We start from the raw sequence: 15,803 nt of genomic DNA, 5'->3' as shown, positions 1-15,803 counted from the left end.
CTCCTTGGAGTTTCACACAATTCAGATGTAAGGAAAATAGATGTTATGTATGTATGTACGTATGTATTTTCAGTTTCCAAATGTTTGCAGTTTATTGAACTTATTTTAATGGTTCATGTGCTATTGAAACATACATATGTGTATATAATGCATAAAGTGATCTGGAGCTGTTAATTCGGTGAAGTTGGTGGGTAGTAAAACAGATGCTATTTCAAACAGTAACTCCTGGGCATTCCCACTGTGGCTCCGAGGAAACGAATCTGACTAGTATCCATGAGGATGCAGGTTCAATGCCTGGCCTCAGTCAGTGGGTGGGGGAACCGGCGTTGCCGTGCGCTGCGGTATAGGTCGCAGGCGAGGCTTGGATCTGGCGGTTCTGTGGCTGTGGTGTAGGCCGGCAGCTATAGCTCGATATGACCCCCAGCCTGGGAATTTCCGTATACCTCGGGTGCGGCCCTAAAAGGCAAAAAAGCGAATAATAATAATGATAATAAAACAGTAACCCTTTGCAGCCACTTTTGAGCACCGGGTCAGTGGCATCGTTTATTGTTTGAGGGTGCGGAGCTTGTTTAGGAAAAGACCTTGATTATGGCTTTGGGTCTGAAAGGTAAGCTTCTCCTGGGGTTCGTTCTAGGAGATGGTGACGGCTAGACAGAGAGTTAAACTGCCGTGTATAATAAAGTCGGAGGGACTGAGCATCTGAAACCACTAGCAAATGTAAAAGGAAGTGCGACTTCAGAATGCTGCATAGGGAAGCGAGTCAACTTCAGATGACCTGATAACCTGCCAAGGGCTTTTGTACCCATTGCTGGACTCCCCCAGGCTTGCGTGGCTCTCTCTCCTTCCCTTCTTCTTTGACATTCCTTGCTCATCATCTCCCTCGGTTTTCCCTAACATTTTTGGCCACACACAGTAAAGGATAAAAGGACGCAAATATTGAGTACTGTCCCTATTGTTTTATATATGTTACCTCATTTACCCTTCACAAACCCACCCCACTTTAAAGATCAGGACACTGAGGCATGCAGGTGGTTAAGTGACTCGCTATTAAGTATTAGGGCCAGGATTTGAACCCAGTCTGACTTCAGAGGTCAAGCTCTTCATCAGTAAATCTTGCCATCATTTTCCTTTCAAGGTTTTGAGAATTTGGCAACTTAAATTGAAATCACCATGTACTAGGCTTAGACTTTGGCCACCATCTGCCCCAACCCAGAACATGACATCTGTTACTGACTCATAGGTCGGACCCACCCTAATAGAAACCCCACCCTGGGCCTCGCTGGTGCCAGACAGGAGGAAGGCCATCAAACAAGGTTTGCTCCTGCCCCCTGTGTCCTGTCACTGGTGCTCTTTCATTTTTCTTCTACTTTTTTCTTTTTAGGGCCGCACCCTTAGCATATGGAGCTTCCCAGGCTAGGAGTCGAATCAGATCTATAGCTGCCAGCCTACAGCACAGCCACAGCAACACCAGATCCGAGCCACGTCTGTGACCTACACCACAGCTCACGGCAATGCTGGATCCTTAACCCACTGAGCGAGGCCAGGGATCAAACCTGCATCTTCATGGATGCCAGTCAGATTCATTTCCACTGAGCCACGATGGGAACTCCCACAGGTGCCTTTTCTGTTCTCCTTCTCTACCTGGTGGATTTCTGTATGAAGCATTTGATTGCCTCCTGGCAAATTGCTCATTTCTTCCTCTAAGGGTCCCCTGAACTTCTGTGTGCCCTGTCTCATCATGTGACCATTCCCAGGAGATGTCTATCTCTACCCTCAACTGTGAGCCCCTCCAAGCAAGAACCACATCTTATTCTTCCTTGAATCTCCAGTCTGGCCCACTCTGGGGGTTTAAGAAGTGTTTCTTGACTGAATGAAAGAAGGAACCAAAAACATGCACAGGACAACTGTTTTTGCCTGTAGTGGACAATACAATTTTTTGGTAACCTTGATGGGCTGATGTAAAAAGGACAGGACTTCTGAAACTTCTTAACCTCCAACCTCAGCGTCTTTATCCCCATGTTTATCTACTTTACTATTAGTATTTCACAAACCTCCCTCTACGCCCTTGACACTGTGGTTGGATTCAAGAAGGCACACGGTTCCCGTCATTACCATCCGTCTTTTATTAAAATGAACTTTATTAAAACCACACTACTTGATCAGAATCCCGTGATTAAAAACATGTTCCAGGTCACCAGAGGAAAGTTTGTTAAAAGACTTTTTGTTAAAAGGTCCAGAAAGATGTGAGACAATTTTGAGTTTTGTCATAAAGACCAACATGGCCACAATGACTTGCAATTGAATTTTGTTTCAGAAGAGCAAAAAAGACTCAAAGTGAATAGGGAATCCAAAGATGAGGAAACAAACAGAAATCGAGATGGAATTAATATATCATCTTACTCTAAAGGGAATAATTTCTACTTGCAGATTTCTTGTTCCTAAGGAACCGATCATGGGGCAGATCGTGCGAAATTTTACATTAGTTCTTCAACTTCCTGAACTTGCGATGAGACCACCTCCCCATTCACCACTTCCTGCACAATTGTCTTGATTTTTCGAGCTTTGGTAGGGTCTGAAGGTAAAAGTGGAACAAAGGAGGCACATGTTAGTGTTTCCAGTATTCGTCTGAAATTGGTTGTGTTGCTGATGGAAGATAGTGAGTAAGGAAAGAGAGAAAAAGAAAGTATCTGTGTAAGCCTGGGTCACTATGCGGTTCAGCAGACATTGACACCACACTGTAAATCACTTATACCTTGGTAAAAAGAAACGAAAACCATAAAATTGGTGGTTTTACCTTAAGCTTCTAAGTTAGATCTTGACTGATACAGTCCGTCAAATTTAAGCTTTTAAAAGTGACTTTTGCATTCTGAAAGTGCATTTTTTTTTTTTTTGTCTTTTTGTCTTTGTTGTTGTTGTTGTTGTTGTTGCTATTTCTTGGGCCGCTTCCGCGGCACATGGAGGTTCCCAGGCTAGGGGTTGAATTGGAGCTGTAGCCACCGGCCTACGCCAGAGCCACAGCAACGCGGGATCCGAGCCGCGTCTGCAACCTACACCACAGCTCACGGCAACGCCGGATCGTTAACCCACTGAGCAAGGGCAGGGACCGAACCCGCAACCTCATGGTTCCTAGTCGGATTTGTTAACCACTGCGCCACGACGGGAACTCCTGAAAGTGCATTTTATCTAACAAGACGGATTCAGTGTGCACAAAGGACAGAGATTTTTAAAAGTGTTTATGATTCTCATAATAACCTCCTTGTAGATTTCTTTCTTTTTCCTTTCTGAGCTTGCCAAAAGTTTTAACCCAGTGCGGACTATGAATTTTTCTGCAGGAAGGCATGAATGTTCTTCCTTGGCTCAGAATACAAATAGGCTTTTGGTTATTGATAACGCTGCAATAGCCAGTGAGCTGGTACAGTTTTAGTCATTAGCAGATGTGACCTATTCTCAGTGATGCCTAGGGAATCTGCATACCTTTAGAGGAGTCAGTGGATGGTGCCTGAGATGTGGAGGCTGTCACATATAAACTTCCGTCCCAACAGTCACTGTAGAGAAAACAAGGGAGATGCTATCACATGATGCTTTCTGGAATGAAGAGGAATAAGGAGTTGGCCAGTTGAGCTTGAAAAAGGGCCAATTAGAGAAGGCATTCCAAACTTCCTGATTAAGAAGTATTGAATGATGCACCTCAGTCAGTTGGCCCCTTGCACCTTTGTTTCCAAACCTAGTCTGAAATGGGCTTTTTTTTTTTTTTTTTTTTTTTGGTCCTTTAGGGCCATACCCATGGGATATGAAAGTTCCCAGGCTGGGGGTCGAATCGGAGCTGTAGCTACTGGCCTACACCACAGCCACAGCAATGCGGGATTTGAGCCAGCCGCCTCTTCGACCTACACCACAGCTCAGGGCAACACCGGATCCTTAACCCACTGAGCCTGGCCAGGGATCGAACCTTAGTCCTCATGGATACGAGTCGGGTTTGCTACTGCTGAGCCAGGACAGGAACTCGTGAAATGGGTTCTTAAAGTGAAGCAAACTGGCAATTAACGGAAAATCTGTGTTCCTGATCGACAGTCCTGAATTCTTCCCACTCTAGTCAGGGCTGCTATTATTTTTGGAAAGTTGGGTATAGTGGGTCTGAGGTGGTTGGGTGGTTGTTGTTTGCTGTGTCATTCTCAGCATTGTGCCACTGCCATCAGCACGTGAACGGCTGATTTTTCCAGGGCTCATCTGCAGTTTGCCTCTTTCTGTGGTGCCCTTGTTCCTCCCAGCATTTTAAGAACTTTCGAGGAAGATAATGGGTGAGGACACTTTGGAAAATATAGAGCATTCAGTAAATCTAAGGCATGTCTTTACCAGAGATGTTATTTTCTGTCATCTGAAAAAAAAAAAAAACCCTTCCTGCTTCTGCGGCCCCTGAAGTGCATCCGAGGTTCACTGTCGGTCAGCCACTGCGATTATTTTCACCCTGTCATCTATCTATTCACCCTTGGGCTTCGCCGTCCAGCAGGCGGCGGTAGGTCTCGATCTCCAACTCCAGGCGGGCCTTGACGTTCAGCAGCCGCTGGTAGTCGGCGTTCTGGCGCTCGGCGTCGGCGCGCACCTGCAGCAGCTGCTCCTCCAGGCCGCCGATGAGCTGCTGCACCTGGGACAGCTGGGCGCAGTAGTCGCCCTCGGTTTCCGCCAGCGAGTCCTCCAGGGATTTCTTCTGCACGTGGGAGGGAAATGGCACAGACGGAACTATGCAGGGGACCGAAAGGCGGAAGGCGGCCGCTGGTCTTACTAATTTTGGATGCGAGTCAAAAGGCAGCCGCGTCTTACCATGGCGAGCTGGGACTGGAGCTCGATCTCCAGGTTTTGAAGCGCGCGTCGCAGGTCGGTGACCTCGCTCTTGCTGGACTGCAGCTGCTCCGTGTTGGTGCTGATCTCCTTCCTGAGCTCCCCGCTCTGCCACAGCAAACGGGGGTGAGGAGGGGACGGGAACGAGGCCTGCCCGCCGCGGTCTTCATGCGAATGGGTCAACACCTTTTGTTTTCACGGGTGGTACCTTTTCGATGAACCAGGCTTCGGCATCCTTCCGATTCTGCTCGGCGATGGCTTCATACTGCGCCCGCATGTCGTTGAGGAGCTTGGTGAGGTCCACTCCGGGTGCAGCGTCCATTTCTACGCTGACCTGGCCTGGGCCTCCCGCCCGGAAGCTTTGGAGCTCCTGGGGACAGGGAGTGAGAGAGAGGGGCACAGGGGCCCACTGTGACTTTCCTGGGCTTCTTCCTCCACACACATACACAAAAATGAAACGTTGTATTTTACAACTGCCTTGGTATAAAGACAAACATATTCAAACATTTTTTTTAAAGCCCAGAATTCATGTTTTTCTCCTGCTTTTAAAAGAACTTAAGGCAATTTCATGGGCCCCTAAACTCACCCCGGGTCCCCGGCCCTGTGCCTGCCATGCCTAAAGGATGCTTTTTGGGGATCCGGGGCCTTTACCAGAAGGGAAGCCCTGGTGGAAGTGGTACCCCTGGGGATTTCAACTACAGCTGCGAAAGGGAGGGCTGCAGGTGGTATCTGCGTTTACCCACTGTTTGTACCATGGTCATTCATTTCCAGTAGAAAGCTCTTTAGAAGCCCAATGCCAAGGTCATGCACAGTTAATGTCCCTTCTCTATGCCAGCTTCGGATATGCATTTCAGCAGATCAGAGTTCCATGTGTGTCTTACACTGGGTATAACTACTTTTTCTAGCATATATGACATTTATGTATTGTAAGTAGACTTTTTTGAACTTTAAAAATACCATATTTTAAAAAATTAGAAAACGATTATATATAGACTGGATAAATAGCAAGTTCCTACTGTACAGCACAGGGAACTCTCTTCAGGACCCCGAGATAAAATGGACATGAACATGAAAAAGAATGTGTATATATGTATAACTGAATCACTTTGCTGTACAGCAGAAATAACAACATTCTAAATCAACTATACATCCAAAAATACATTTTTTAAAAATCACTAAATCAGGGCAGTTAAAATACTGATTATCTTCACCTAATGACGTCAATAACAAGATCAAAAAGTGCCTGTAATCTAATTTAATAGGAACTGCCACCACCACCACCACACACACACAAATTCATTTTACCAGGGACATAATGTATCATCCAGTTCTAACTCCAAATTTGTAAACTTGAAATTGTCATTTCGGGGTCTGGGAGGGAAAAAAAGCGGCTTAGAGAGCTGTGGTTTCTGGCTGACCTCCTCGTGGTTCTTCTTCAGGTAGGCCAGCTCCTCGTTCAGGGTCTCGATCTGGGTCTCCAGGTCGGCTCTGACCAGGGTCAGCTCGTCCAGCACCCTGCGCAGCCCGTTGATGTCGGCCTCCACGTTCTGGCACAGGGCCACCTCGTTTTCATATCTGCAAATGATGGGTGAAAAGTTTAGAGGATCAACGCACCCACTTGAATAAGGCCCCTGTCGTCCTCAGGGCGGCTTTGCACACAAACCTGGCAGCACCATAATATCCAACGCCGTTTTTGGTTTTTTGACTTTTCCTCCTTTTTTTTTAGATAGTCTACTGCTTCTGATAGAAGTAAAAAAATTAACAAGTGATACTTTTCTATCAGCAATTGAACCCTCCTAGCACTGTACCCCAGGCTGCAACTTTTCTGGCTGGCTGCCCCAGCTAGGAACGGTAGCCGCCCCTCTCTAGGTGGAGTTTCTGATAGAATCCTAAAAGCGGCTGAAAAGAAAGCAGTCATTAGTCGTCTTAACTTTTCTTTACGATTTAATTTAAAACATTGACACGGGAGTGCCCGTCGTGGCTCAGCAGAAACGAATCTGACTAGTATCCACGAGGATGCAGGTTCAATCTCTGGCCTCGCTCAGTAGGTTAAGGATCTGGAGATGCTGTGGCTGTGGTGTAGACAGGCAGCTGTAGGTCCAAGTGGACTCCCAGCCTGGGAATCTCCACGTGCCGTGGGTGCGGCCCTAAAAAGAAAAAAAATTTGATGCTTCTTTAGTAACTTGGACTAAGGAATTTCTGATAGAATCCTAAAAGCAGCTGAAAAGAAAATAGTAATTAGTCATCTTGCTTAACTTTTCCTCATGATTTAATTTAAAACATGGATACTTCTTTAGTAACTTGTACTAAGATTTTACAGGTTCAGGTTCATCACCATTGCAACATCCTGTCTGGAAATTTCATGGAGCACAGGGGACTCGAGTATTTTCTCCTTATGTCTGGGAGGGTGGAGTGTGGGAAAGGAGGAGGGAATAGAAAAATAAGTGCACAGTTAATATTTTAGTTGGATGTTTCATCAAGAGAAAGATCATTCAACTTGCAGGCAAAGCATTATTGATTTTGATGCAGGTAAGATTGAGGTTTAGGACATTGCTAGAATTATCATGGCATGTCCTGAGTTAATAGCAAATGTCAAATATGTCAATCCCAGGAATTCCTGTTGTGGCTCAGTAGAAATGAGACTGGCTAGTATCCATGAGGATGTGGGTTCAATTCCTGGCCTTGCTCAGTGGATTAAGGACCCGGCGTTTTGGTGAGCTGTTGTGTAGGTCGAAGACATGTCTTGGATCCTGACTTGCTGGACCCGGCGTTTTGGTGAGCTGTTGTGTAGGTCGAAGACATGTCTTGGATCCTGACTTGCTGTGGCTGTGGTGTAGGCCGGCAGCTGCAGCTCTGATTTGACCCCTAGCCTGGGAACTTTCATGTGCTGAAGAAAAAAAAAAAGCAGTGCCTAGCTCTGGGTTTAAACAACTTATAATTAAGAACATGTAATGTGAATTGTGTTTGACTCTAGGTAGCTTCTAGAATGCCCAGTGTGATCTTCCAAAACATTAAATGTGTGGAATGTGCGAACTGTAGAAGATTTGAAATATTTGCCATCAATGAAAGCAGGAGAATAGAGAAGAAAAACATTTTTATGGCTGCACCTGCGGCTTATAGAAGTTCCTGGGCTGGGGATTGAATCTGAGCTGTAGCTGCAGCCACGCCAGATCCTTTAACCCACTGTGCCAGGCCAAGGATTGAACCTGTGCCTTTGCAGCAAGCCGAGTTGCTGCAGCTGGATTCTCAACCCACTGCACCATGGCAGGAACCCCTCGTCAATCTTCCTTTTATTCTACTCACTTCATTCTGAAATCTTCGGCAGCCAGTCTTGCGTTGTCGATCTGCAAGATGAGCTGGGCGTTTGCAATGCTGGCAGAAATGATCTGGCAAAACCAGGGGATGCACACAAAATGAGGTCTTGAAATACTAGTGTTTTGTAATTGTATTTTTGACAGCAAATTTTTAGGTGATATTAAAGCATTATTTTATTAAGAGTTCAAGGCAGTTTAACTTTTTAGAAGAAAAAGTATTTATAAAGTATTACTTAAAATTAAGAAATTCTTACAGAAACGGTAGTGGAAATCTAGCTACTTCATGGTAAATGATAAAAGGAAATAATATTTTGAGATGAGAAATTATTCCAAATATAGCTGAATTGAAAAATATCTAAGTTTTAGGGGGAACTGTCACTGTAAAATATTGAAGTAGCAAAAAGAAAAGTAAAAAATAATTCCCAAACCCTCTCCGAAAAAAATCATGTTATTACCTTATTCTTGAGTTCTTCAATCAATGGAAAATATTTGCTGTAATCACTCTGTGACCTGGGGTCTCCAGTCCCAGATCCACGTGTTTCGTACCATTCTCGAATTTTGTTTTCTAGGTCAGTGTTAGCTTCTTCTAGAGCCCGAACCTTATCCAGGTAGGAAGCCAATCTGTCATTAAGATTTTTCATCGTTTCCTTTTCTGATCCAGAAAGAAGGCCTCCATCGTTGCCTGAGAGAATCCCTGGAGAGCCACCTCCAAATCCAATCCCCAGGCCCCCAAAGTCACCTCCCCCAGCTCCCCCATAACCGGCGCCCCCATAACCGGCGCCCCCATAGCCAGCACCCAGTCCTCCTGCAAAGGAACTCCCAGAGCCACCACCAAAGCCATAGCCAGAACCAAACATGGAAGCAGCAGAAAAGCCTCCCCCAGAGCTGCCGCCGAAGCCAAAGGCACTTCCCCCGTAGCTGCTTCCAATGCTTGAGGCCGACGTGCCCCTGGCTCTGCCCAGGGTCCCACCCTGGGAAGACAGCCGCTGGGACAGCCCAGAGGTGCGCACGGAGAGTGACATGGTGCTGCCGGGGAGAGCCACAACCCGGGGAAGGTGCAGTGTCTGAGGGGCAGGAAGGGTACCTTTTATAGGTCATGGAAGGGGTGTTGCGGTTGAAAAGTTCACTCTCTTCGGTGAAAATCTTCCAGCAACCAAACTTTTTTGACCAGCTCAACAAGAAAATGATTTAATGCGTATTGACAATTCATTGGTATGGAAATAACTGAATAATTGCTCCCATGACATATTTGTTATGGGGAAAGAAAATCTGGGTGGAGGATAGATAGGTTGTCATAAATAATTTTTCTTCCCCAAATTCCTCTACTGCTTGTGTGTTCTGCACTGGCTTATGCACACTGGGAAAGCAACAAGTGACTGTTGAATGGATAAACTAATGCATACTTCACTCATATTTCCTGTTTGTTTCCCTTAGAAAACTCGATGTAAACCATCGGGTCATGATCTAGTCTTCTGGCGAAATAAGGTTTCAGAAGCAGTTGTGAAATTGTACTGGTGGAAGGTGGAGAACATATGTCTTTTCCGTATCGATACTGGAATTTGAATTTTCAAGGATTTTATTGTATTTTTTTAAATTTTTTTTTATTTATTATTTTTTTTGTCTTTTGTTGTTGTTGTTGTTGTTGCTATTTCTTGGGCCGCTCCCGCGGCACATGGAGGTTCCCAGGCTAGGGGTTGAATCGGAGCTGTAGCCACCGGCCTACGCCAGAGGCACAGCAACGCAGGATCCGAGCCACGTCTGCAACCTACACCACAGCTCATGGCAACGCCGGATCGTTAACCCACTGAGCAAGGGCAGGGATGGAACCCGCAACCTCATGGTTCCTAGTCGGATTCGTTAACCACTGCGCCACGACGGGAACTCCTATTTTGTTTTATTTTTAGGGCCGTACCTGTGGCACATGGAAGTTCCTGTGCTAGGGGGTCAAATCGGAGCTGCAGCTGCTGGCCTACACCACAGCCACAGCCACACTGAATCTGAGCCTCATCTGCCATCTACACTGCCCCTTGCTGCAACGCCGGATCCTTAACCCACTCACTGAGTGAGGCCAGGGATCAAACCCACATCCTCACGGACACTATGTCAAGTTCGTAGTCCGCTGAGCCAGGATGAGAACTCCATAGGGAAGTGTATTTTTAGTTATACTCTCTGTAACCACATCTCCATAGATCTTATAAGCCCTGGTTAAACTTGCACTTCCCACACAGGACCCTGACATTATGGCTGTAAATTATTAGTCACTCACAAGCGACCTCCCCCTAAGACCAAGAGTAACTCTGTTTTCTTGCCATAGAAATGAAACCAGACAGTTCATTGCTTACAGAATCAGAAGGAATGTGCCAGACTCAGAATTGTAACTTAGTGATATGGCATAATATGGGAATAAGATAAAATTTTGAACTTGGAACCAACTTTGTGCTTAAATGTATACTTTCCAACTCCGATGCCTATGTGTAAATGTTACGTAATTTTGTTCAATATCCACTCATTTATATTTCTATACATATTGCATATTATCCTAGACTGTAAGCTTCTCAAGTCAGGGCTATATCCACTTCATTCTTTTTTATGCTGAATTTTAGCCTCGTGCTTGGCTAGACTTCATTCCTGCACCCTTGGAGTTATTTCGCGCGAAAGAACTTAATCCTTAATATATGTGCATGTGTCATTTAAAATTCATTTCATGTGAAAATGACTTTGCTCTCATTTACTGGTATGCTTTGACCAAGATGTATTCTGAAGCCAATTATAAATAGGGAGCAATTTCAGAAGTTGAAAAGAGAGAGATTTCTTCTTCAATGGCTTTTTGGGGGTGGGGTGGGGGAGGGAGGGCTAAGTTAAATAATTAAGCCTCCGTTTTAGAGTTTTTAGACGTGAAAGTAACTTTCTTTGACTGCTATAAAAAAAAAAAAAAAAGGAGGAGGGAATGTATGAAATGGAAAGAAAACTTGTGCTCATTGGCAAAATGGTTACGTAAGTTGAGGCACAGAGAACAGTGGCTGCAACCAGGGTGACCTGTTCAAAAGAATTAAATCTTCCGTTTTCATAGTGTTTAGGGACTATTTAAAATAAGTACTATGATTTACATGGCGTTTGTAAATCTTTAGATTTTCGTTCAGTAAAATGTGTGCTCATCTTCTCATGTCAGATTTGTTGGTTTCCTGGTCTTTGCAGGATTTTCCTTTTGAGTTCTTTCTTTCTCTCTCTCTCTTTTTTTTTCTTTTCCCCTGTAGTTTTTTAGGGCTGCACCCACAGCACATGGAGGTTCCCAGGCTAGGGCTTGAATCAGAGCTGTAGCTGCTGGCCTACACCACAGCCATAGCAATGCAGGATCTGAGCCACGTCTGCCACCTTCACCACAGCTCATGGCAACACTGGATCCTTAACCCACTGAGCGAGGCCAGGGATGGAACCTGTGTCCTCAGGGATGCTAGTCAGGTTTGTTAACCACTGAGCCATGATGGGAACTCCCTGCGTTCTTTCTCTTAAAGACAGATCTTTTGTGTTGTGCAATTTGCTGATCACTTGGTCTAAAATACCCTTCTTTTTTGCTTGGAATAACCTTTTTTTTAAATTTTATTTTTATTTTCCCACTGTACAGCAAGGGGGTCAGGTTATCCTTAGATGTATACATTGCAGTTACAGTTTTTTCCCCCACCCTTTCTTCTGTTGCGACATGAGTATCTAGACATAGTTCTCAATGCTATTCAGCAGGATCTCCTTGTAAATCTATTCTAGGTTGTGTCTGATAAGCCCAGGCTCCCGATCCCTCCCACTCCCTCCCCCTCCCATCAGGCAACCACAAGTCTCTTCTCCAAGTCCATGATTTTCTTTTCTGAGGAGATGTTCATTTGTGCTGGATATTAGATTCCAGTTATAAGTGATATCATATGGTATTTGTCTTTGTCTTTCTGGCTCATTTCACTCAGTATGAGATTCTCTAGTTCCATCCATGTTGCTGCAAATGGCATGATGTCATCCTTTTTTATGGCTGAGTAGTATTCCATTGTGTATATATACCACATCTTCCGAATCCAGTGATGAGTGAGTAGAAGAATATTGGGTCACTGACATTTTATGCCGTGCTTTTGAGGGAGGCAAGTGTTCCGTGATTAAAGCACTGACACCTTTATGCCGTGTGTTCTGAGATGAGGATGAACAAGGACCCTGGGAGTCACGCTGGAGGAGGATTTCGGGATTTCAGAGCTCGGGGGTTCTCAAAGGCAGGGGGGGCTTGTAGGTGGTGAGAGAGAGGAGGAGGAAGAGGAAGCAAGACCCTGATAAGGTGAATTTTGGAAGTGAGTCTAGGAGAGAGAAGGGAAATTAAAAAATTGAAATTAGAAATTCCTGTCTTGGTTCAGCAGAAGTGAATCTGACTAGCATCTATGAGGATGCAGGTTCGATCCCCGGTCTCGCTCAGTGGGTTAAGGATCCGGCAGTGCCATGAGCTGTGGTGTAGCTCACAGGCATGGCTTGGGATTCCGAGTTGCTGTGGCTGTGGTGTAGGCCAGCAGCTGTGGCTACAATTCGACCCTCCGTGTGCCTGGAGTACAGCCCTAAAAAGACAGAAAAAAAGAAAGAAAGAAAGAAAGAAAGGAAGGAAGGAAGGAAGGAAAGAAAGAAAGAAAGAAAGAAAGAAAGAAAGGAAGGAAGGAAGGAAGGAAGGAAGGAAGGAAGGAAGGAAAGAAAGAAAGAAAGAAAGAAAGAAAGAAAGAAAGAAAGAAATCACTAGCCAATGCCTTAAGTTAGAATTGTTATTTGAGGGTATAATTGGGTACCTGAGACTGCCCCCAAGTGAGTAAGAGTGAGAGCAGAGGGTGCCACTGGTCAAAGTTTAATTTTAATTTAATTTAATTTTAAGAAATTTTATGGCTGCACCCATGGCATGTGGAAGTTCCCAGTCCAGGGACTGAATCCGAGATGCAGCTGTGACCTACACCACAGCAGTTGCAGCAACTTGGGATCCTTTAACCCACTGGGAATTCCAGGTTTTGATTTTATATCATTTCATGTCATTCTTCTTTTTAGATGGCTCTATGTAGAAGTAATTCCCAAAGCCCAAGAAAAATATTTCTGTCCATCTTAGCTTTCCCTACAGAAGTTCTCTGCATTTGAAAGCTCCACTCTGCACTGATGGTTTCATAAAAAGCAATGTAACATCTTTTTTTTTTTTTTTTTTTTTTTTTTTTTTTTTTTTTTTGCCTTTTCTAGGGCCGCTTCTGCAGCATATGGAGGTTCCCAGGCTAGGGGTCTAATCAGAGCTGTAGCTGCCAGCCTATGCCAGAGCCACAGCAATGCGGGATCCGAGCCGTGTCTGCGACCTACAGCACAGCTCATGGCAATGCCGGATCCTTATCCCACTGAGCAAGGCCAAGGATGGAACCCAAAACCTCATGGTTCCTAGTTGGATTCGTTAACCACTGCGCCACGACGGGAACTCCCAATGTAACAACTTGATGATGATTCTAATGTGTGATAAAGTGATCTATATCTAATGCTCACTAGAATACAATTTATTTATTTATTTATTTATTTATTTATTTTTAGGGCCATTCCTGTGGCATATGGAGGTTCCCAGGCTAGGGGTCCAATTGGAGCTACAGCTGCCGGCCTACACTACAGCCACAGCAACACCAGATCCGAGCCACATCTGCAACCTACACTATAGATCACAGCAATGCTGGATCGTTAACCCACTGAGTGAGGCCAGGGATCGAACCTGAATCTCATGGTTCCTAGTCAGATTTGTTTCCGCTGTGCCACGACGGGAACTCCTAGAATACAATTTGAATATTAAAATAGTTCTCATTTTCCCTCATATATAAAATGGAGATACTATAAGGTCATACCACATTGAAATTGATTTTTTTTTTTTTTTTGGTCTTTTTGCCTTTTCTAGGGCCGCACCCATGGCATATGGAGGTTCCCAGGCTAGGGGTCCAATTGGAGCTATAGCCGCTGGCCTACGCCAGAGCCACAGCAATGCAGGATCTGAGCCAAGTCTGCAACCTACACCACAGCTCAGGGCAACGCTGGATCCTTAACCCACTGAGCAAGGGCAGGGATCGAGCCTGCAACCTCATGGTTCCTAGTTGGATTCGTTAACCACTGAGCCACGACGGGAACTCTGAAATTGCTTTTTTTTTGAAGGTCAAAAATGATCACCTATTGGCAAGTTCGTATGATTCCACCTGATACCCTCATCCTCATGGATAGAAGATATCAATTTAATTGTGAAGATTAAATGAGAAATGCATATAAGATGCTGGCATACTGTTTAGCACATAGTAAATGCCCAATGAATGGTAGATATTACTATTCTTACAGTTTTTTTTTTTTTTTTTTTTGTCTTTTTGTTGTTGTTGTTGTTGTTGCTGCTATTTCTTGGGCCGCTCCCGCGGCATATGGAGGTTCCCAGGCTAGGGGTTGAATCGGAGCTGCAGCCACCGGCCTACACCAGAGCCACAGCAACGCGGGATCCGAGCCGCGTCTGCAACCTACACCACAGCTCACGCAACGCCGGATCATTAACCCACTGAGCAAGGGCAGGGACTGAACCCGCAACCTCATGGTTCCTAGTTGGATTCGTTAACCACTGCGCCATGACGGGAACTCCCAGATATTACTATTCTTAAGTGAATTATTATATTCCGTATAGCAATCACACTCAAAATCCTCTTTGTTTACAAACTTAAATATTAAAATTTAAATCTACGAGTTCCTGTCCTGGGTCAGTGGTTGATGAATCTGACTAGCATCCATGAGGACACAGGTTTGATCCCTGACCTTGCTCAGTGGGTTAAGGATCCGGCATTGCCGTGAGCTGTGGTGTAGGTCACAGATGCGGCTCGGATCTGAAGTTGCACAGCTCTAATTTGACCCCTAGCCTGGGAATCTTCATATGCTGTGGTGTAGCCCTAAAAAGCAAAATAAATAAATAAATCTGAGCTATTCATTTATTAGAATGCAATGATAAGAGGGCAAATTAATTTTTTCCTGTAAACACCTACAGGGCAGTTATTGCTCACTAAAATGCAAACTTAATGGAATTTAGAATTTAGAATGCTCCCTAGAATACAACATGTGACCTTTTGTGTCTGGTTTCTTTCATTTAGCATCGTGTTTTTAAGGTTCATCCATGTGGTGGCATGTATCAGTACTTCATCCCTTTTTCTGGGTTGGCTGCGGGGGGAATTTCCTGGGCCAGGGATCGAACCTGCTCCATAGCAGTGACTCTGGCCGCTGCAGTGACAATGCTGGATTCTTAACCTGCTGTGCCACAAGGGAACTCCCACAGAACTATTCTGTTGTAGGGATACATCACATTTTGTTTATCCGTTCATCAGTTGATGGGCATTTGAGCTGTTTCCACTTGGGGCTATTATGAGTCATGCTGCTACCAACATTTGTATACAAAAGAGCACATGGTGTGATTCCATATGCGTGAAATGTCCAGATTAGGTAAATCCATTAGAGAGAGGAAGTGGATTAGTGGTTGTTAGGGGCTGGGGGTGGGAGGAGAGAATAGGGGCTGACTGCTAATGGAGCTTTTTTTGGGGGGGTGATGAAAATGCTTTAAAGTTAGTGATGATGGTTGCAAAATCTGATGAACACACCAAAGACCACTGAATC

The 15,803-nt window shown here is 44.9% G+C and overlaps 1 protein-coding gene across 1 annotated transcript; it reads right to left on the bottom strand.

Annotated features, from left to right (window-relative positions):
* On the bottom strand, positions 2,119-9,224 carry KRT12 (keratin 12). The gene is made up of 8 exons (XM_003131461.4): positions 8,606-9,224; positions 8,140-8,222; positions 6,255-6,411; positions 5,045-5,206; positions 4,819-4,944; positions 4,485-4,705; positions 3,475-3,545; positions 2,119-2,572 (listed from the first exon to the last, which is right to left on the bottom strand). Exons 1-8 carry the CDS (start codon positions 9,170-9,172, stop codon positions 2,475-2,477), a joined length of 1,485 nt encoding a protein of 494 aa, XP_003131509.1. The 5' UTR covers positions 9,173-9,224; the 3' UTR covers positions 2,119-2,474.

This window comes from Sus scrofa, chromosome 12, assembly GCF_000003025.6.
Source record: "Sus scrofa isolate TJ Tabasco breed Duroc chromosome 12, Sscrofa11.1, whole genome shotgun sequence".
NCBI classification, from domain to species: domain Eukaryota; kingdom Metazoa; phylum Chordata; class Mammalia; order Artiodactyla; family Suidae; genus Sus; species Sus scrofa.
The sequence above is the reverse complement of the archived record's forward strand: the minus strand, read 5'-3'. Positions and strand labels throughout refer to the sequence as shown.